The sequence below is a fragment of the Oncorhynchus nerka genome, linkage group LG18, assembly GCF_034236695.1.
Source record: "Oncorhynchus nerka isolate Pitt River linkage group LG18, Oner_Uvic_2.0, whole genome shotgun sequence".
Classification (NCBI taxonomy): domain Eukaryota; kingdom Metazoa; phylum Chordata; class Actinopteri; order Salmoniformes; family Salmonidae; genus Oncorhynchus; species Oncorhynchus nerka.
In genome coordinates this window covers 84157280-84181471 of record NC_088413.1, presented here as the reverse complement: position 1 = coordinate 84181471, position 24192 = coordinate 84157280, and the positions used below count along the sequence as shown (strand labels likewise).

The following is a 24192-nucleotide window of genomic DNA, read 5'->3' as shown; positions in this document are numbered from 1 at the left end:
AAAAAATGACTTAAATGTAAATGTAATGTAAATGTAAACATTTTTTGTTGTTGCTTATCCCGGACAAGTGTTAATGTCGAGCTCTATCTAACCTCAGACTAACCCTAACCTCTTCCCAAGACTAGAGGTCTTCACGGATCCAACTGTACCTGAGACCTGATCTGGGACCCGAGTGTCTTCGGATACAGAATTGTAAAATAGATGGTATTTTCCATGAAGAAATATTGGTGGAACTTTGCTTTACTACTTTACAAGTATTTTTGTGGAAGAAGTTTAAAATGTTTTACTTAAGCCAAGAAGTTAAATATAGTAATATAGTCAAAGTAAAAAAATTGGTCTGATTACTTTGATAGACTACACATATATGTTTCAAAATGCTATTACGGGAGAACATCATTCTCAAACGCACACCTGATGAGAACCTTTTTTATCATGCGACAGAGCTGCATATACACAACCTAATGGTAGAAATTAGAGAGAATATCTGAAGATGTAACGATAGGATTGTGCTTTACTGTTTTTGGACAGTAGTAGAAGAAACATGCTGGTTTCAATATCATTTTGGCTGTAGGCTATTGAAAACAGACAGATTTCAAAGAATGATATGGGTGGCTAGGCATCGCAATGATATGGGTGGCTAGGCATCGCAATGATATGGCATCGCAATGATATGGCATCGCAATGATATGGGTGGCTAGGCATCGCAATGATATGGGTCGCTAGGCATCGCAATGATATGGGTCGCTAGGCATCGCAATGATATGGCATCGCAATGATATGGGTGGCTAGGCATCGCAATGATATGGGTCGCTAGGCATCGCAATGATATGGCATCGCAATGATATGGGTGGCTAGGCATCGCAATGATATGGGTGGCTAGGCATCGCAATGATATGGCAACGCAATGATATGGGTCGCTAGGCATCGCAATGATATGGCATCGCAATGATATGGGTCGCTAGGCATCGCAATGATATGGCATCGCAATGATATGGGTCGCTAGGCATCGCAATGATATGGGTGGCTAGGCATCACAATGATATGGCATCGCAATGATATGGGTGGCTAGGCATCGCAATGATATGGCATCGCAATGATATGGGTGGCTAGGCATCGCAATGATATGGGTGGCTAGGCATCGCAATGATATGGCAACGCAATGATATGGGTCGCTAGGCATCGCAATGATATGGCATCGCAATGATATGGGTCGCTAGGCATCGCAATGATATGGCATCGCAATGATATGGGTCGCTAGGCATCGCAATGATATGGGTGGCTAGGCATCACAATGATATGGCATCGCAATGATATGGGTGGCTAGGCATCGCAATGATATGGCATCGCAATGATATGGGTCGCTAGGCATCGCAATGATATGGGTGGCTAGGCATCACAATGATATGGCATCGCAATGATATGGGTGGCTAGGCATCGCAATGATATGGCATCACAATGATATGGGTCGCTAGGCATCACAATGATATGGGTCGCTAGGCATCACAATGATATGGGTCGCTAGGCATCACAATGATATGGGTGGCTAGGCATCGCAATGATATGGGTGGCTAGGCATCACAATGATATGGCATCGCAATGATATGGGTGGCTAGGCATCGCAATGATATGGGTGGCTAGGCATCGCAATGATATGGCAACGCAATGATATGGGTCGCTAGGCATCGCAATGATATGGCATCGCAATGATATGGGTCGCTAGGCATCGCAATGATATGGCATCGCAATGATATGGGTCGCTAGGCATCGCAATGATATGGGTGGCTAGGCATCACAATGATATGGCATCGCAATGATATGGGTGGCTAGGCATCGCAATGATATGGCATCGCAATGATATGGGTGGCTAGGCATCGCAATGATATGGGTGGCTAGGCATCGCAATGATATGGCAACGCAATGATATGGGTCGCTAGGCATCGCAATGATATGGCATCGCAATGATATGGGTCGCTAGGCATCGCAATGATATGGCATCGCAATGATATGGGTCGCTAGGCATCGCAATGATATGGGTGGCTAGGCATCACAATGATATGGCATCGCAATGATATGGGTGGCTAGGCATCGCAATGATATGGCATCGCAATGATATGGGTCGCTAGGCATCGCAATGATATGGGTGGCTAGGCATCACAATGATATGGCATCGCAATGATATGGGTGGCTAGGCATCGCAATGATATGGCATCACAATGATATGGGTCGCTAGGCATCACAATGATATGGGTCGCTAGGCATCACAATGATATGGGTCGCTAGGCATCACAATGATATGGGTGGCTAGGCATCGCAATGATATGGGTGGCTAGGCATCACAATGATATGGCATCGCAATGATATGGGTCGCTAGGCATCACAATGATATGGGTCGCTAGGCATCACAATGATATGGGTCGCTAGGCATCGCAATGATATGGGTCGCTAGGCATCGCAATGATATGGGTCGCTAGGCATCGCAATGATATGGGTCGCTAGGCATCGCAATGATATGGGTCGCTAGGCATCACAATGATATGGGTCGCTAGGCATCACAATGATATGGGTCGCTAGGCATCACAATGATATGGGTCGCTAGGCATCACAATGATATGGGTCGCTAGGCATCACAATGATATGGCATCACAATGATATGGCATCACAATGATATGGGTCGCTAGGCATCACAATGATATGGGTCGCTAGGCATCACAATGATATGGCATCACAATGATATGGGTCGCTAGGCATCACAATGATATGGGTCGCTAGGCATCACAATGATATGGGTCGCTAGGCATCACAATGATATGGGTCGCTAGGCATCACAATGATATGGGTCGCTAGGCATCACATATGGAATTATTTAGCTTATTAGAATATCATTCCAATGTTGGTTGTGTGTGCCGGGACTTTGTGGCTGTAGGCCATGGCTAGGTGCTCTGGTATTCTAGAGAATATGGTCGTATCTTCCTGGCCTGAACTGCACACTACAAAATGTGCAACATAGGATTGTTTTGAGTGGCATGCAATATAGCCAATTTTGACTTTGTGGCTATGGAATTTTAGTCTGACTGACAGCTCTCACAGCTCATCCTCGCGCTATAATTACGTGGGTCATGTCATTCAGGCTAATGGAATCTGACTTTGTGGCTATGGAATCTAGTGGAACCTCGCTTTCTGCCCATTCAACGTATGCTGGCGCTTTGCATCCATTCATCAAGTGGAAGCAGAGAGAGTTTCGGAGCGACAACTATTGCGAGTGTCGGAATTGTACTATTTTTTTTCTCCAAAGAGTGTGAATGGAAGAGACACGGGACATCCTGCTGTGTGCTCTTGGCCATGACTCATCAAGTGGAGGTCCAGCCTGTCCACCAACATGATGAACAGTCTACTGCTTGATTGATTGATCTCCGCCCACAGACTGAGGACTGCAAGGCAGAGAGGGCCGTTAGCAAGTGATGGCGCTCAAAAAGGTCAAGGAGACCAGTGACTTCAGTGACTGAAGCAGGGAGGGTGAAGGCTGGGAGGGTGAAGGCTGGGAGGGTGAAGGCTGGGAGGGTGAAGGCTGGGAGGGTGAAAGCTGGGAGGGTGAAAGCTGGGAGGGTGAAAGCTGGGAGGGTGAAAGCTGGGAGGGTGAAAGCTGGGAGGGTGAAAGCTGGGAGGGTGAAGGCTGGGAGGGTGAAGCTTCTTCATTCTTTAACACAAGATAGCGCCAATAGAGATGGCAGCTTCGCTTCTAGTCCTTAGGAAACTGTGCAGTATTTAAAAAATAAATGTAATTGTTACATTGTTAGCCCAGGAAACCGTATGTGTTATTATATACAACAGGGAATAACTATTGGATATAGTAAACACGTTGTTCGTGGACGGTGTTTGCTCGTTTGCAGACTTTTCGTACAGCTTTGACAGTGCTACTGATAGTAGTGGTGTCGCTTGGCTTTGACAGTGCTGATAGTAGTGGTGGCGCTTGGCTTTGACAGTGCTGATAGTAGTGGTGGCGCTTGGCTTTGACAGTGCTACTGATAGTAGTGGTGTTGCTTGGCTTTGACAGTGTTGATAGTAGTGGTGGCGCTTGGCTTTGACAGTGCTACTGATAGTAGTGGTGTTGCTTGGCTTTGACAGTGCTACTGATAGTAGTGGTGGCGCTTGGCTTTGACAGTGCTACAGATAGTAGTGGTGGCGCTTGGCTTTGACAGTGCTACTGATAGTAGTGGTGTTGCTTGGCTTTGACAGTGCTGATAGTAGTGGTGGCGCTTGGCTTTGACAGTACTGATAGTAGTGGTGTTGCTTGGCTTTGACAGTACTGATAGTAGTGGTGTTGCTTGGCTTTGACAGTGCTACTGATAGTAGTGGTGTTGCTTGGCTTTGACAGTGTTGATAGTAGTGGTGGCGCTTGGCTTTGACAGTGCTACTGATAGTAGTGGTGTTGCTTGGCTTTGACAGTGCTACTGATAGTAGTGGTGGCGCTTGGCTTTGACAGTGCTACAGATAGTAGTGGTGGCGCTTGGCTTTGACAGTGCTACTGATAGTAGTGGTGTTGCTTGGCTTTGACAGTGCTGATAGTAGTGGTGGCGCTTGGCTTTGACAGTACTGATAGTAGTGGTGTTGCTTGGCTTTGACAGTACTGATAGTAGTGGTGTTGCTTGGCTTTGACAGTGCTACTGATAGTAGTGGTGTTGCTTGGCTTTGACAGTGTTGATAGTAGTGGTGTTGCTTGGCTTTGACAGTGCTGATAGTAGTGGTGGCGCTTGGCTTTGACAGTGCTGATAGTAGTGGTGTTGCTTGGCTTTGACAGTACTGATAGTAGTGGTGTTGCTTGGCTTTGACAGTGCTACTGATAGTAGTGGTGTTGCTTGGCTTTGACAGTGTTGATAGTAGTGGTGTTGCTTGGCTTTGACAGTGCTGATAGTAGTGGTGGCGCTTGGCTTTGACAGTGCTGATAGTAGTGGTGTTGCTTGGCTTTGACAGTGTTGATAGTAGTGGTGTTGCTTGGCTTTGACAGTGTTGATAGTAGTGGTGTTGCTTGGCTTTGACAGTGCTGATAGTAGTGGTGGCGCTTGGCTTTGACAGTGCTACTGATAGTAGTGGTGTTGCTTGGCTTTGACAGTGCTGATAGTAGTGGTGGCGCTTGGCTTTGACAGTGCTACTGATAGTAGTGGTGTCGCTTGGCTTTGACAGTGCTGATAGTAGTGGTGGCGCTTGGCTTTGACAGTGCTACTGATAGTAGTGGTGGCGCTTGGCTTTGACAGTGTTGATAGTAGTGGTGGCGCTTGGCTTTGACAGTGCTACTGATAGTAGTGGTGGCGCTTGGCTTTGACAGTGCTGATAGTAGTGGTGGCGCTTGGCTTTGACAGTGCTACTGATAGTAGTGGTGGCGCTTGGCTTTGACAGTGCTGATAGTAGTGGTGGCGCTTGGCTTTGACAGTGCTGATAGTAGTGGTGGCGCTTGGCTTGCATGTGCAAATTCATAATACACGGCATTCTATGATAGAACTGTGTTAGTAAACGTGTCAAATTAAAAGCTTATTTAACTCGTCAAATAGTGTTATATCACGTTACAATATACTGTCTCCAGCTCACGTTACATTATACTGTCTCCACATTACATTATACTGTCTCCAGCTCACGTTACAATATACTGTCTCCAGCTCACGTTACATTATACTGTCTCCACATTACATTATACTGTCTCCAGCTCACGTTACAATATACTGTCTCCAGCTCACGTTACATTATACTGTCTCCACATTACATTATACTGTCTCCAGCTCACGTTACATTATACTGTCTCCACGTTACATTATACTGTCTCCAGCTCACGTTACATTATACTGTCTCCACGTTACATTATACTGTCTCCAGCTCACGTTACAATATACTGTCTCCAGCTCACGTTACATTATACTGTCTCCAGCTCACGTTACATTATACTGCCTCCACGTTACATTATACTGCCTCCACGTTACATTATACTGCCTCCACGTTACATTATACTGCCTCCACGTTACATTATACTGCCTCCACATTACATTATACTGTCTCCACGTTACAATGTACTGTCTCCAGCTCACGTTACAATGTACTGTCTCCAGCTCACGTTACAATATACTGTCTCCAGCTCACGTTACAATATACTGTCTCCAGCTCACGTTACATTATACTGCCTCCACGTTACATTATACTGCCTCCACGTTACATTATACTGCCTCCACGTTACATTATACTGCCTCCACGTTACATTATACTGCCTCCACATTACATTATACTGTCTCCACATTACATTGTACTGTCTCCAGCTCACGTTACATTATACTGTCTCCACATTACATTATACTGTCTCCACATTACATTATACTGTCTCCACATTACATTATACTGTCTCCACATTACATTATACTGCCTCCACATTACATTGTACTGTCTCCAGCTCACGTTACAATATACTGTCTCCAGCTCACGTTACATTATACTGTCTCCAGCTCACGTTACAATATACTGTCTCCACATTACATTATACTGCCTCCACATTACATTATACTGTCTCCACATTACATTATACTGTCTCCAGCTCACATTACATTATACTGTCTCCACATTACATTATACTGCCTCCACATTACATTATACTGCCTCCACATTACATTATACTGCCTCTACATTACATTATACTGTCTCCACATTACATTATACTGCCTCCACATTACATTATACTGCCTCCACATTACATTATACTGCCTCCACGTTACATTATACTGTCTCCACGTTACATTATACTGCCTCCACATTACATTGTACTGTCTCCAGCTCACGTTACATTATACTGTCTCCAGCTCACGTTACAATATACTGCCTCCACGTTACATTATACTGCCTCCACATTACATTGTACTGTCTCCAGCTCACGTTACATTATACTGTCTCCACATTACATTACATTATACTGTCTCCAGCTCACGTTACATTATACTGTCTCCAGCTCACGTTACATTATACTGTCTCCACATTACATTATACTGCCTCCACATTACATTATACTGCCTCCACGTTACATTATACTGCCTCCACGTTACATTATACTGTCTCCACGTTACATTATACTGTCTCCACGTTACATTATACTGCCTCCACGTTACATTATACTGTCTCCACATTACATTATACTGTCTCCACATTACATTATACTGTCTCCACGTTACATTATACTGTCTCCACGTTACATTATACTGTCTCCACATTACATTATACTGTCTCCACATTACATTATACTGTCTCCACATTACATTATACTGTCTCCACATTACATTGTACTGTCTCCACATTACATTGTACTGTCTCCAGCTCACATTACATTATACTGTCTCCACATTACATTATACTGCCTCCACGTTACATTGTACTGTCTCCAGCTCACATTACATTATACTGTCTCCACATTACATTATACTGCCTCCACGTTACATTATACTGTCTCCACGTTACATTATACTGCCTCCACGTTACATTGTACTGTCTCCAGCTCACATTACATTATACTGTCTCCACATTACATTATACTGCCTCCACATTACATTATACTGCCTCCACGTTACATTATACTGCCTCCACGTTACATTGTACTGTCTCCAGCTCACATTGTATTATAGGCAAACTATACCCTATGCAGCTGTCTCTACATTATACTGCCTCCACGTTACATTGTACTGCCTCCACGTTACATTGTACTGTCTCCAGCTCACATTGTATTATAGGCAAACTATACCCTATGCAGCTGTCTCTACATTATACTGCCTCCACGTTACATTATACTGCCTCCACGTTACATTGTACTGCCTCCACGTTACATTGTACTGTCTCCAGCTCACATTGTACTATAGGCAAACTATACCCTATGCAGCTGTCTCTACATTATACTGCCTCCACGTTACATTATACTGCCTCCACGTTACATTGTACTGCCTCCACGTTACATTGTACTGTCTCCAGCTCACGTTACATTGTACTGCCTCCACGTTACGTTGTACTGTCTCCAGCTCACATTGTATTATAGGCAAACTATACCCTATGCAACTGTCTCCACGTTACATTATACTGTCTCCACGTTACATTATACTGCCTCCACGTTACATTGTACTGCCTCCACGTTACATTGTACTGTCTCCAGCTCACATTGTATTATAGGCAAACTATACCCTATGCAGCTGAATGGCAATAAGGTTGCACACTTTATGAGTTGAGATTGAGAAATTAAAATAGCTTATTTTTAAATCGTGGCCACAAGTTAACACGCAGTTGCATTTAGAATTGTTATTTGTTACGCAATGACTGGGCTGACCAATGACTGGCCTTACAAAAACAGGTTTCACTCCAGTAGTCTACAGACTTTGAGGAGCTTCTCTGGTGTCTGACAGGTGGTAGACTATTCCTCTCTGACTAGTCTGTATGCTGTGTGTGACTAATGAAAATACACGTGCCAATTTAATTCCACAAAATGATGCACATTTTTACTGTTACTGTTTACGGTCAAATGTTTTTCCGGTGACTAACCGGTTAACATCCCTACTGTCATTTTGATGTCTGAGGCCACTTGTTTTCCTTAGTGACGATTACAATAGCCACAGCATAGAAAAAAACATGTTTACTGTGTGTATTCTTGTCAGACAGGACCATAAACCACTGAACGAGAGAACATTTGACTTGGAAAGTTGTCTATTAATCAGCTAACACAAAGTAAAGCTTATATTCATTATAAATATTCATAGTTGATATATTCCCCTGTTGTATCTGTTTCCAGGTCTATGTTTCCTAGATGCATTAAAGATATTATAATGCTGTTTGTTTGTTGTATGTAGTGCAGACAACTGACAACTTCTATTCCACATTTTAGCAATATCACAGCATGTAATATTGGGTTACATGAGTTTGTGGCCCCTCCTCCTTCCTGCCAGGCATATTCTGCACTTTTTCAGTTAAAGGGGTGTCTCACAATATTGATCAATTTAATCTCTTTTACAGTAAAACACTTTTACACAACCATCAAATGGGAGACATTAGGGATGTGTTTTGTTCTACCTCTGGTAGGAGTATCTCTAATGTAGGGCCTTGCCACTGGCCTACAAGTAAGGAAATGTCTGATGTCTTTTCTCTGTCATCTTTAAGGTAACTCCACTTCCTGGTCCCAACATTCTCAACCCAGGAGAGCCAATTGGAAGAAGCCCTCAGAAGTAAGTCACCCCACCCTTAACACCTAACCCCTCACCCAGCTTCTGTCTGCTTGTTGCTGTGTGCTGATGAATGTCGTCTGTCTATGTTATTTAATGATCTGTTTGTCTATGTCCCTTTTTTAGGGAGGTAGACCATATATATATATATATATATATTTTTTTTTTCAATATCATCAAAACTAAGTTAATACCTGCAGTCAACTTGTACAATAATTTAGGGAGATGAAGCAGATCTTAGTTTCACCTGTTACATCAGTTTACATTATGACGCTTGTTCCCCAAAACAATTATTTGTTTGTACAACGGGCCAATGCGGGAGACGGTGAGTCTATAGTGTCCATCGTAGGCGATATACCAATTCTGTAGAAAGAGAGGGATCCAATTCATGTTGACAATAAATTCACAGTTGATAAAATGATGAACGCGTTAAATTATGTGACGTGCCATATTCAGGTCCTGGTTGGTCAACAAGCTTATTTGACACGTCAAATAGTAATGTATATTTTTTGACACGCAAAGACCCAAACTCCTTTTCATAGACATCCTGGTTGAGAATGAAACAACTGAACAACGAAACAGCACAGCAAGTAAGTGAAATAATTAGGTTTTGATTATGTTTTACTGGTAATGTGGACATACGCAAATGCCAACAAAATAACTTTTTGGTCAGTGTGTGTGTGTGTGTGTGTGTGTGTGTGTGTGTGTGTGTAACCTTTATTTATCTAGGCAAGTCAGTTTTTAAGAACAAATTCTTATTTACAATGATGGCCCACCCCCACCAAACCCAGACGACGCTGGGCCAATTGTGCACCGCCTTATGGGACTCTCAATCACGGCTGGATGTGATACAGCCTGGATTTGAACCAGGGACTGTAGTGACACCTCTTGCATTAAGATGCAGTGCCTTAGACCACTGTGTCCATGTGTTTGTGTTATCTATTAAACCGTATGTGTAAATGGCTGCTACATTTTAAATCAGTGTTTTTGGCTAGGAAAATAACGGATATCCAAAAATGTCATATCGGTGCATCACTATAGTTTTTCCACTGTTCCAAATGGTCAGAAATAATATCTGACAGCACCTGTTTGGCACACACAATACTCTCACAGCGCTGCTCCTTCACCCTCTGTCTGGATCTCCTCCTTATAGCAGCCTTGTAGAACCACCATGGAGCTGGAGGCCTCCTCCTTTACCCTCCTTACAGCAGCCTTATAGAACCACCATGGAGCTGGAGGCCTGCTCCTTTACCCTCCTTATAGCAGCCTTGTAGAACCACCATGGAGCTGGAGGCCTGCTCCTTTACCCTCCTTATAGCATCATTGTAGAACCACCATGGAGCTGGAGGCCTGCTCCTTTACCCTCCTTATAGCAGCCTTGTAGAACCACCATGGAGCTGGAGGCCTGCTCCTTTACCCTCCTTATAGCAGCCTTGTAGAACCACCATGGAGCTGGAGGCCTGCTCCTTTACCCTCCTTATAGCAGCCTTGTAGAACCAGCATGGAGCTGGAGGCCTGCTCCTTTACCCTCCTTATAGCAGCCTTGTAGAACCACCATGGAGCTGGAGGCCTGCTCCTTTACCCTCCGCTGTCTGGATCTCCAGTAGTTTCCACAACTAAGTCAAATGTCTTCCACACATCTGACTTTCTCTTTCCCTCCTGAGCAACCAGTAAACATTTGCCTGTTGAGTCCATTTTGCTGTTACGGTGTTCAGGGTTTGTTATAACCAATGGATTGATTTGATTATGATAGGCTATTGATCACGTGCATGTGATATATACATGTTTCACATGGAGAGAGCAAGGGTTGAGGGAAGAGGGAATGTTATTCCTAAACAAATGAGTGATTTCGGTAACAACTTTTCAATCAGAAATGGCTGTGATTATGTTGCAGCTTCAGCAACAAGCCTGAGAGAGCGAGCTCTGATAAACTCTGATGTTCTGTGGTGGTCGCCGCGGCAGGGAGGAGACAGACAACAGGTGCTAGTTAGTCACAATCCTCTTTTTTTTAACACAGCGCAGCATGTCTGAGCCCGGCCCGACACAATCAAATCGATCTCGTACTCATTCTAGAGTAATTTGTGTGTGTTAGTTATTTAATCAAACAGTGCGCTTAAAGAATCAGACAGGCTCAGTGCATACAGTTTATTAAAACACAGGGTGTGTCAATATATGAACAAATACATGTTTAAAAATGCTTCAATCATTTGGTCGAAAGAACACGACTCGCTCCTACCCTACACTCATCAATTATTTAGTGAGTGATCTGTCTGTGTCTCTGTCCCAGTTAGTGAGTGATCTGTCTGTCTCTATGTCCCAGTTAGTGAGTGATCTGTTTGTCTCTCTATGTCTGTGTCCCAGGTATTAAGTAAGTGTCTGGTCTGTGTCCCTGTGTTGTGCAGGTGTTCAGGACAGACTTCATCACGGCCATGAAGCTCCATGACACGTACCAACTGAACCCTGAGGAATACTACGTCCTGGCAGATCCCTGGAGACAGGAGTGGGAGAAGGGAGTCCAGGTCCCTGTCAGCCCTCACACCATCCCCCAGCCTGTAGCCCGGTAGGACATGTAGCCCTCACACCAACCCCCAGCCTGTAGCCCGGTAGGACATGTAGCCCTCACACCATCCCCCAGCCTGTAGCCCGGTAGGACATGTAGCCCTCACACCATCCCCCAGCCTGTAGCCCGGTAGGACATGTAGCCCTCACACCATCCCCCAGCCTGTAGCCCGGTAGGACATGTAGCCCTCACACCATCCCCCAGCCTGTAGCCCGGTAGGACATGTAGCCCTCACACCATCCCCCAGCCTGTAGCCCGGTAGGACATGTAGCCCTCACACCATCCTGTAGCCCGGTAGGACATGTAGCCTAAACACCAGCCTGTAGCCCGGTAGGACGTGTAGCCCGGTAGGACATGTAGCCTGTAGCCCGGTAGGACATGTAGCCCGGTAGGACGTGTAGCCCGGTAGGACGTGTAGCCCGGTAGGACATGTAGCCTGTAGCCCGGTAGGACATGTAGCCCGGTAGGACGTGTAGCCCGGTAGGACATGTAGACCGGTAGGACGTGTAGCCTGTAGCCCGGTAGGACGTGTAGCCCGGTAGGACATGTAGCCTGTAGCCCGGTAGGACGTGTAGCCCGGTAGGACATGTAGCCTGGTAGGACGTGTAGCCTGGTAGGACGTGTAGCCTGTAGCCCGGTAGGACGTGTAGCCCGGTAGGACATGTAGCCCAGTAGGACGTGTAGCCTGTAGCCCGGTAGGACATGTAGCCTGTAGGACGTGTAGCCCGGTAGGACGTGTAGCCCGGTAGGACGTGTAGCCCGGTAGGACGTGTAGCCCGGTAGGACATGTAGCCCGGTAGGACATGTAGAACATGTAGCCCGGTAGGACATGTAGCCTGTAGCCCGGTAGGACATGTAGCCTGTAGCCCGGTAGGACATGTAGCCTGTAGCCCAGTAGGACATGTAGAACATGTAGACCGGTAGGACATGTAGCCTGTAGACCGGTAGGACATGTAGCCTGTAGACCGGTAGGACATGTAGCCCAGTAGGACATGTAGCCCAGTAGGACATGTAGCCTAAACACCATCCCTCAGCCTGTAGCCCAGTAGGACATGTAGCCCAGTAGGACATGTAGCCCAGTAGGACATGTAGCCTAAACACCATCCCTCAGCCTGTAGCCCGGTAGGACATGTAGCCCAGTAGGACATGTAGCCCTCACACCATCCCCCAGCCTGTAGCCCGGTAGGACATGTAGCCCTCACACCATCCCCCAGCCTGTAGCCCAGTAGGACATGTAGCCCAGTAGGACATGTAGCCCAGTAGGACATGTAGCCCTCACACCATCCCCCAGCCTGTAGCCCAGTAGGACATGTAGCCCAGTAGGACATGTAGCCTAAACACCATCCCTCAGCCTGTAGCCCGGTAGGACATGTAGCCTAAACACCATCCCTCAGCCTGTAGCCCAGTAGGACATGTAGCCTAAACACCATCCCTCAGCCTGTAGCCCGGTAGGACATGTAGCCTAAACACCATCCCTCAGCCTGTAGCCCGGTAGGACATGTAGCCTAAACACCATCCCTCAGCCTGTAGCCCGGTAGGACATGTAGCCTAAACACCATCCCTCAGCCTGTAGCCCGGTAGGACATGTAGCCTAAACACCATCCCTCAGCCTGTAGCCCGGTAGGACATGTAGCCTAAACACCATCCCTCAGCCTGTAGCCCGGTAGGACATGTAGCCTAAACACCATCCCCCAGCCTGTAGCCCAGTAGGACATGTAGCCCAGTAGGACATGTAGCCCAGTAGGACATGTAGCCTAAACACCATCCCTCAGCCTGTAGCCCGGTAGGACATGTAGCCTAAACACCATCCCTCAGCCTGTAGCCCAGTAGGACATGTAGCCTAAACACCATCCCTCAGCCTGTAGCCCGGTAGGACATGTAGCCTAAACCCCATCCCTCAGCCTGTAGCCCAGTAGGACATGTAGCCTAAACACCATCCCTCAGCCTGTAGCCCGGTAGGACATGTAGCCTAAACACCATCCCTCAGCCTGTAGCCCGGTAGGACATGTAGCCTAAACACCATCCCTCAGCCTGTAGCCCGGTAGGACATGTAGCCTAAATACCATCCCTCAGCCTGTAGCCCGGTAGGACATGTAGCCTAAACACCATCCCTCAGCCTGTAGCCCGGTAGGACATGTAGCCCAGTAGGACATGTAGCCTAAACACCATCCCTCAGCCTGTAGCCCAGTAGGACATGTAGCCTAAACACCATCCCTCAGCCTGTAGCCCAGTAGGACATGTAGCCTAAACACCATCCCTCAGCCTGTAGCCCAGTAGGACATGTAGCCTAAACACCATCCCTCAGCCAGTAGCCCAGTAGGACATGTAGCCTAAACCCCATCCCTCAGCCTGTAGCCCAGTAGGACATGTAGCCTAAACCCCATCCCTCAGCCTGTAGCCCGATAGGACATGTAGCCCTCACACCATCCCCCAGCCTGTAGCCCAGTAGGACATGTAGCCCAGTAGGACATGTAGCCCAGTAGGACATGTAGCCTAAACACCATCCCTCAGCCTGTAGCCCGGTAGGACATGTAGCCTAAACACCATCCCTCAGCCTGTAGCCCAGTAGGACATGTAGCCTAAACACCATCCCTCAGCCTGTAGCCCGGTAGGACGTGTAGCCCGGTAGGACGTGTAGCCCGGTAGGATGTGTAGCCTGGTAGGACATGTAGCCCGGTAGGACATGTAGCCCAGTAGGACATGTAGAACATGTAGCCCGGTAGGACATGTAGCCTGTAGGACATGTAGCCTGTAGCCCGGTAGGACATGTAGCCTGTAGCCCAGTAGGACATGTAGAACATGTAGACCGGTAGGACATGTAGCCTGTAGACCGGTAGGACATGTAGCCTGTAGACCGGTAGGACATGTAGCCTGTAGGACATGTAACCTAAACACCATCCCTCAGCCTGTAGCCCAGTAGGACATGTAGCCTAAACACCATCCCTCAGCCTGTAGCCCGGTAGGACATGTAGCCCAGTAGGACATGTAGCCCTCACACCATCCCCCAGCCTGTAGCCCGGTAGGACATGTAGCCCTCACACCATCCCCCAGCCTGTAGCCCAGTAGGACATGTAGCCCAGTAGGACATGTAGCCCAGTAGGACATGTAGCCCAGTAGGACATGTAGCCTAAACACCATCCCTCAGCCTGTAGCCCGGTAGGACATGTAGCCTAAACACCATCCCTCAGCCTGTAGCCCAGTAGGACATGTAGCCTAAACACCATCCCTCAGCCTGTAGCCCGGTAGGACATGTAGCCTAAACACCATCCCTCAGCCTGTAGCCCGGTAGGACATGTAGCCTAAACACCATCCCTCAGCCTGTAGCCCGGTAGGACATGTAGCCTAAACACCATCCCTCAGCCTGTAGCCCGGTAGGACATGTAGCCTAAACACCATCCCTCAGCCTGTAGCCCGGTAGGACATGTAGCCTAAACCCCATCCCTCAGCCTGTAGCCCGGTAGGACATGTAGCCTAAACACCATCCCCCAGCCTGTAGCCCAGTAGGACATGTAGCCCAGTAGGACATGTAGCCTAAACACCATCCCTCAGCCTGTAGCCCGGTAGGACATGTAGCCTAAACACCATCCCTCAGCCTGTAGCCCAGTAGGACATGTAGCCTAAACACCATCCCTCAGCCTGTAGCCCGGTAGGACATGTAGCCTAAACCCCATCCCTCAGCCTGTAGCCCAGTAGGACATGTAGCCTAAACACCATCCCTCAGCCTGTAGCCCGGTAGGACATGTAGCCTAAACACCATCCCTCAGCCTGTAGCCCCGGTGTAGCCCAGTAGGACATGTAGCCTAAACACCATCCCTCAGCCTGTAGCCCGGTAGGACATGTAGCCTAAACACCATCCCTCAGCCTGTAGCCCGGTAGGACATGTAGCCTAAACACCATCCCTCAGCCTGTAGCCCGGTAGGACATGTAGCCCAGTAGGACATGTAGCCTAAACACCATCCCTCAGCCTGTAGCCCAGTAGGACATGTAGCCTAAACACCATCCCTCAGCCTGTAGCCCAGTAGGACATGTAGCCTAAACCCCATCCCTCAGCCTGTAGCCCAGTAGGACATGTAGCCTAAACCCCATCCCTCAGCCTGTAGCCCGGTAGGACATGTAGCCCTCACACCATCCCCCAGCCTGTAGCCCAGTAGGACATGTAGCCCAGTAGGACATGTAGCCCAGTAGGACATGTAGCCTAAACACCATCCCTCAGCCTGTAGCCCGGTAGGACATGTAGCCTAAACCCCATCCCTCAGCCTGTAGCCCGGTAGGACATGTAGCCTAAACACCATCCCTCAGCCTGTAGCCCGGTAGGACATGTAGCCTAAACACCATCCCTCAGCCTGTAGCCCGGTAGGACATGTAGCCTAAACACCATCCCTCAGCCTGTAGCCCGGTAGGACATGTAGCCTAAACACCATCCCTCAGCCTGTAGCCCGGTAGGACATGTAGCCTAAACACCATCCCTCAGCCTGTAGCCCGGTAGGACATGTAGCCTAAACACCATCCCTCAGCCTGTAGCCCAGTAGGACATGTAGCCTAAACACCATCCCTCAGCCTGTAGCCCGGTAGGACATGTAGCCCAGTAGGACATGTTGCCCAGTAGGACATGTAGCCCTCACACCATCCCCCAGCCTGTAGCCCAGTAGGACATGTAGCCCAGTAGGACATGTAGCCCAGTAGGACATGTAGCCCTCACACCATCCCTCAGCCTGTAGCCCGGTAGGACATGTAGCCCAGTAGGACATGTAGCCCTCACACCATCCCTCAGCCTGTAGCCCAGTAGGACATGTAGCCCTCACACCATCCCTCAGCCTGTAGCCCGGTAGGACATGTAGCCCAGTAGGACATGTAGCCCTCACACCATCCCTCAGCCTGTAGCCCGGTAGGACATGTAGCCTAAACACCATCCCTCAGCCTGTAGCCCGGTAGGACATGTAGCCTAAACACCATCCCTCAGCCTGTAGCCCAGTAGGACATGTAGCCCAGTAGGACATGTAGCCTAAACACCATCCCTCAGCCTGTAGCCCGGTAGGACATGTAGCCCGGTAGGACATGTAGCCCGGTAGGACATGTAGCCCAGTAGGACATGTAGCCCTCACACCATCCCCCAGCCTGTAGCCCAGTAGGACATGTAGCCCAGTAGGACATGTAGCCCAGTAGGACATGTAGCCCTCACACCATCCCTCAGCCTGTAGCCCAGTAGGACATGTAGCCCTCACACCATCCAGCCTAGGACATGTAGCCCAGTAGGACATGTAGGACATGTAGCCCTCACACCATCCCTCAGCCTGTAGCCCGGTAGGACATGTAGCCCTCACACCATCCCTCAGCCTGTAGCCCGGTAGGACATGTAGCCCTCACACCATCCCTCAGCCTGTAGCCCGGTAGGACATGTAGCCTAAACACCATCCCTCAGCCTGTAGCCCGGTAGGACATGTAGCCTAAACACCATCCCTCAGCCTGTAGCCCGGTAGGACATGTAGCCCTCACACCATCCCCCAGCCTGTAGCCCAGTAGGACATGTAGCCCAGTAGGACATGTAGCCTAAACACCATCCCTCAGCCTGTAGCCCAGTAGGACATGTAGCCTAAACACCATCCCTCAGCCTGTAGCCCGGTAGGACATGTAGCCTAAACACCATCCCTCAGCCTGTAGCCCGGTAGGACATGTAGCCTAAACACCATCCCTCAGCCTGTAGCCCGGTAGGACATGTAGCCTAAACACCATCCCTCAGCCTGTAGCCCGGTAGGACATGTAGCCTAAACACCATCCCTCAGCCTGTAGCCCAGTAGGACATGTAGCCTAAACACCATCCCTCAGCCTGTAGCCCGGTAGGACATGTAGCCCAGTAGGACATGTAGCCCAGTAGGACATGTAGCCTAAACACCATCCCTCAGCCTGTAGCCCGGTAGGACATGTAGCCCAGTAGGACATGTAGCCCTCACACCATCCCCCAGCCTGTAGCCCAGTAGGACGTGTAGCCCAGTAGGACATGTAGCCCTCACACCATCCCTCAGCCTGTATCCCGGTAGGACATGTAGCCCAGTAGGACATGTAGCCCTCACACCATCCCTCAGCCTGTAGCCCAGTAGGACATGTAGCCCAGTAGGACATGTAGGACATGTAGCCCTCACACCATCCCTCAGCCTGTAGCCCGGTAGGACATGTAGCCCAGTAGGACATGTAGCCCTCACACCATCCCTCAGCCTGTAGCCCGGTAGGACATGTAGCCTAAACACCATCCCTCAGCCTGTAGCCCGGTAGGACATGTAGCCTAAACACCATCCCTCAGCCTGTAGCCCAGTAGGACATGTAGCCCAGTAGGACATGTAGCCTAAACACCATCCCTCAGCCTGTAGCCCGGTAGGACATGTAGCCCGGTAGGACATGTAGCCCGGTAGGACATGTAGCCCAGTAGGACATGTAGCCCTCACACCATCCCCCAGCCTGTAGCCCAGTAGGACATGTAGCCCAGTAGGACATGTAGCCCAGTAGGACATGTAGCACTCACACCATCCCTCAGCCTGTAGCCCGGTAGGACATGTAGCCCAGTAGGACATGTAGCCCTCACACCAACCCTCAGCCTGTAGCCCAGTAGGACATGTAGCCCAGTAGGACATGTAGCCCTCACACCATCCCTCAGCCTGTAGCCCGGTAGGACATGTAGCCCTCACACCATCCCTCAGCCTGTAGCCCGGTAGGACATGTAGCCTAAACACCATCCCTCAGCCTGTAGCCCGGTAGGACATGTAGCCTAAACACCATCCCTCAGTCTGTAGCCCAGTAGGACATGTAGCCTAAACACCATCCCTCAGCCTGTAGCCCGGTAGGACATGTAGCCCAGTAGGACATGTAGCCCAGTAGGACATGTAGCCTAAACACCATCCCTCAGCCTGTAGCCCGGTAGGACATGTAGCCCTCACACCATCCCCCATCCTGTAACCCAGTAGGACATGTAGCCCAGTAGGACATGTAGCCCTCACACCATCCCTCAGCCTGTAGCCCGGTAGGACATGTAGCCCAGTAGGACATGTAGCCCTCACACCATCCCTCAGCCTGTAGCCCAGTAGGACATGTAGCCCGGTAGGACATGTAGCCCGGTAGGACATGTAGCCCGGTAGGACACGTAGCCTAAACACCATCCCTCAGCCTGTAGCCCGGTAGGACATGTAGCCCGGTAGGACATGTAGCCCGGTAGGACATGTAGCCCGGTAGGACATGTAGCCCGGTAGGACACGTAGCCCGGTAGGACATGTAGCCCAGGTGGACATGTAGCCCAGGTGGACATGTAGCCCAGTAGGACATGTAGCCTAAACACCATCCCTCAGCCTGTAGCCCGGTAGGACATGTAGCCCGGTAGGACATGTAGCCCGGTAGGACATGTAGCCCGGTAGGACACGTAGCCCGGTAGGACATGTAGCCCAGGTGGACATGTAGCCCAGGTGGACATGTAGCCCAGTAGGACATGTAGCCCAGTAGGACATGTAGCCCAGTAGGACATGTAGCCCAGTAGGACATGTAGTAGTCCAGTGGCAAGGCCCTACATTAGGGGTTAGGTGTTAAGTGTTAAGGGTGGGGTGACTTACTTCTGAGGGCTTCTTCCAATTGGCTCTCCTGGGTTGAGAATGTTGGGACCAGGAAGTGGAGTTACCTTAAAGATGACAGAGAAAAGACATCAGACATTTCCTTACTTGTAGTCCAGTGGCAAGGCCCTACATTAGAGATACTCCTACCAGAGGTAGAACAAAACACATCCCTAATGTCTCCCATTTGATGGTTGTGTAAAAGTGTTTTACTGTAAAAGAGATTAAATTGATCAATATTGTGAGACACCCCTTTAACTGAAAAAGTGCAGAATATGCCTGGCAGGAAGGAGGAGGGGCCACAAACTCATGTAACCCAATATTACATGCTGTGATATTGCTAAAATGTGGAATAGAAGTTGTCAGTTGTCTGCACTACATACAACAAACAAACAGCATTATAATATCTTTAATGCATCTAGGAAACATAGACCTGGAAACAGATACAACAGGGGAATATATCAACTATGAATATTTATAATGAATATAAGCTTTACTTTGTGTTAGCTGATTAATAGACAACTTTCCAAGTCAAATGTTCTCTCGTTCAGTGGTTTATGGTCCTGTCTGACAAGAATACACACAGTAAACATGTTTTTTTCTATGCTGTGGCTATTGTAATCGTCACTAAGGAAAACAAGTGGCCTCAGACATCAAAATGACATTTTGGGGTCCAAGGTTCCTTAAAGAGTTTTGTATCTTCAGCTACTACTCTTGCAATTTAGTCAGGGGGCCACCACAGGTTTATCTTTGGGGTCCAAAATCCAATATGGCTGCCACACTACCATTTGATGGATGACAAATCGCATGTAAATATGAATTTTGTAGATGAGGCATTCTTTTCTGAATTGTGGTGTAAATCCATTTTTATTCTGTATCCATTATGGCCAACATAAACACCTTCACCTTGTCCTGGAAATGTCCTCTATTTACCAAATCATGGGAACAAACCACAACACAAGTCAGAGTTATCATAAAGTCCATCTTTAATTATATGAGTTCTATCACAACCCTGTGACTCTCAGAGAAATCAATCCTGTGTCTCTCAGTGAATTCTCTGAGAGCCCCCTTACACATTGCAACTGCGATCCTTTAATAGCAAAGAACACACATAGTCACACAGCATAGACATAATAAATCGTTCAGCTTTGTCTCCTTACTCAAATCCTAGAACCATAAACCAATCCTCCATATCAACAGGCATATATCAAATTGTCATTTAGATACAACCAATTCTAAATACAACCAATCCTGGACAAACTCACGGAGAGGAGAATGATTGCTATAGGTTAAGATAGGGACAACATTAGAGGGAGCATAGAATGATTCCAGACACTGCCACCCTCCTCTCCCCGCTGGGGAAAGTAGGGAGTGACTCCACACAGACACAGTGGAGCAAAAGATATGTTTACACATGATGACACTTTGACCTCTCCCCTCTCTGCGGCCCATGTAACTTAGTCTTGACAGAGAACAGATAACTGCAACACCTTGACCTCTCCCCTCTCTGCGGCCCATGTAACTTAGTCTTGACAGAGAACAGATAACTGCAACCTCGCCACAGTATTATACAAACATACCATTCTGATGAGAAGTAACTTACAAACATATGATGAATATAAAACATCTTACCTATGTTACCAACTAATTCTGATTATTTCCACAACAACCTGCAGATAAATTGCCCTGGTTTATTTAGTATTGTTTTATTGTGTTTTAAGGGGTTTCCTAAGGCTCTTGGTATAACTAGACTATGAGTGGCATGCCTCTGTTTTGTTTGAATAGCTGAGGACAATTAGCTTGTCAGTGTTTTTTTTACAACACAAGCACATAGTAGTGTAACCAGGTTCCTGTATTACTACAGTCAGCTACTCTAGTCGTGGATATGTACAGCTCTAACATTTCCCTCTTTTACCCACTGAAACTATGTGGACAAGGTTGATTCCAAGTCTTTGAGGTTACAGGACATGAGCGTGTCCTAACAGGAAGAGGATAAATAGTAGCCAGTAGTGGTTGTAGTTCTGGGACCTGACCAGGTTACACAGCTAACAGTAGTGGTTGTAGTTCTGGGGCCTGACCAGGTTAGACAGCTAACAGTAGTGGTTGTAGTTCTGGGGCCTGACCAGGTTACACAGCTAACAGTAGTGGTTGTAGTTCTGGGACCTGACCAGGTTACACAGCTAACAGTAGTGGTTGTAGTTCTGGGGCCTGACCAGGTTACACAGCTAACAGTAGTGGTTGTAGTTCTGGGGCCTGACCAGGTTACACAGCTAACAGTAGTGGTTGTAGTTCTGACCAGGTTACACAGCTAACAGTAGTGGTTGTAGTTCTGGGGCCTGACCAGGTTACACAGCTAACAGTAGTGGTTGTAGTTCTGGGACCTGACCAGGTTACACAGCTAACAGTAGTGGTTGTAGTTCTGGGACCTGACCAGGTTACACAGCTAACAGTAGTGGTTGTAGTTCTGGGACCTGACCACGTTACACAGCTAACAGTAGTGGTTGGGACCTGACCAGGTTACACAGCTAACAGTAGTGGTTGTAGTTCTGGGGCCTGACCAGGTTACACAGCTAACAGTAGTGGTTGTAGTTCTGACCAGGTTACACAGCTAACAGTAGTGGTTGTAGCTCTGGGACCTGACCAGGTTACACAGCTAACAGTAGTGGTTGTAGTTCTGACCAGGTTACACAGCTAACAGTAGTGGTTGCAGTTCTGGGGCCTGACCAGGTTACACAGCTAACAGTAGTGGTTGTAGTTCTGGGGCCTGACCAGGTTACACAGCTAACAGTAGTGGTTGTAGTTCTGGGACCTGACCAGGTTACACAGCTAACAGTAGTGGTTGTAGTTCTGGGGCCTGACCAGGTTACACAGCTAACAGTAGTGGTTGTAGTTCTGGGGCCTGACCAGGTTACACAGCTAACAGTAGTGGTTGTAGTTCTGGGGCCTGACCAGGTTACACAGCTAACAGTAGTGGTTGTAGTTCTGGGGCCTGACCAGGTTACACAGCTAACAGTAGTGGTTGTAGTTCTGGGGCCTGACCAGGTTAAACAGCTAACAGTAGTGGTTGTAGTTCTGACCAGGTTACACAGCTAACAGTAGTGGTTGTAGTTCTGGGGCCTGACCAGGTTACACAGCTAACAGTAGTGGTTGTAGTTCTGGGACCTGACCAGGTTACACAGCTAACAGTAGTGGTTGTAGTTCTGACCAGGTTACACAGCTAACAGTAGTGGTTGTAGTTCTGGGGCCTGACCAGGTTACACAGCTAACAGTAGTGGTTGTAGTTCTGGGACCTGACCAGGTTACACAGCTAACAGTAGTGGTTGTAGTTCTGACCAGGTTACACAGCTAACAGTAGTGGTTGTAGTTCTGGGGCCTGACCACGTTACACAGCTAACAGTAGTGGTTGGGACCTGACCAGGTTACACAGCTAACAGTAGTGGTTGTAGTTCTGGGGCCTGACCAGGTTACACAGCTAACAGTAGTGGTTGTAGTTCTGACCAGGTTACACAGCTAACAGTAGTGGTTGTAGCTCTGGGACCTGACCAGGTTACACAGCTAACAGTAGTGGTTGTAGTTCTGACCAGGTTACACAGCTAACAGTAGTGGTTGCAGTTCTGGGGCCTGACCAGGTTACACAGCTAACAGTAGTGGTTGTAGTTCTGGGGCCTGACCAGGTTACACAGCTAACAGTAGTGGTTGTAGTTCTGGGACCTGACCAGGTTACACAGCTAACAGTAGTGGTTGTAGTTCTGGGGCCTGACCAGGTTACACAGCTAACAGTAGTGGTTGTAGTTCTGGGGCCTGACCAGGTTACACAGCTAACAGTAGTGGTTGTAGTTCTGGGGCCTGACCAGGTTACACAGCTAACAGTAGTGGTTGTAGTTCTGGGGCCTGACCAGGTTACACAGCTAACAGTAGTGGTTGTAGTTCTGGGGCCTGACCAGGTTACACAGCTAACAGTATTGGTTGTAGTTCTGGGGCCTGACCAGGTTACACAGCTAACAGTAGTGGTTGTAGTTCTGACCAGGTTACACAGCTAACAGTAGTGGTTGTAGTTCTGGGACCTGACCAGGTTACACAGCTAACAGTAGTGGTTGTAGTTCTGACCAGGTTACACAGCTAACAGTAGTGGTTGTAGTTCTGACCAGGTTACACAGCTAACAGTAGTGGTTGTAGTTCTGACCAGGTTACACAGCTAACAGTAGTGGTTGTAGTTCTGGGGCCTGACCAGGTTACACAGCTAACAGTAGTGGTTGTAGTTCTGACCAGGTTACACAGCTAACAGTAGTGGTTGTAGTTCTGACCAGGTTACACAGCTAACAGTAGTGGTTGTAGTTCCTTCTAGTCATATCTAACCATCTCTGTTCTCTAGTCATATCTCCGTTCTCTTGTCATATCTCACCATCTCTGTTCTCTAGTCATATCTCACCATCTCTGTTCTCTAGTCATATCTCACCATCTCTGTTCTCTAGTCATATCTAACCATCTCTGTTCTCTAGTCATATCTCACCATCTCTGTTCTCTAGTCATATCTCTGTTCTCTGTTCTCTAGTCATATCTCTGTTCTCTAGTCATATCTCACCATCTCTGTTCTCTAGTCACATCTCACCATCTCTGTTCTCTAGTCATATCTCACCATCTCTGTTCTCTAGTCATATCTCTGTTCTCTAGTCATATCTAACCATCTCTGCTCTCTAGTCATATCTAACCATCTCTGTTCTCTAGTCATATCTCACCATCTCTGTTCTCTAGTCATATCTCTGTTCTCTGTTCTCTAGTCATATCTCTGTTCTCTAGTCATATCTAACCATCTCTGCTCTCTAGTCAT

General features: G+C 47.9%; 1 protein-coding gene across 6 annotated transcripts in view; it reads left to right on the top strand.

Moving 5' to 3' along the window:
- jade1 (jade family PHD finger 1) overlaps positions 1–24192 on the top strand; it is a 111945-nt gene that overhangs the window by 5643 nt on the left and 82110 nt on the right. For 5 of the 6 annotated variants that reach the window (XM_065004463.1, XM_065004459.1, XM_065004461.1 and 2 more), the window contains exons 3-4: positions 9157–9221; positions 11621–11778. In XM_065004463.1, coding sequence (XP_064860535.1) covers positions 9157–9221; positions 11621–11778 — 223 coding nt within the window. Of the gene's footprint in view, positions 1–9156; positions 9222–10891; positions 11205–11620; positions 11779–24192 lie in introns of those variants that run through there. The other variant, XM_065004460.1, reaches the window with a different exon arrangement.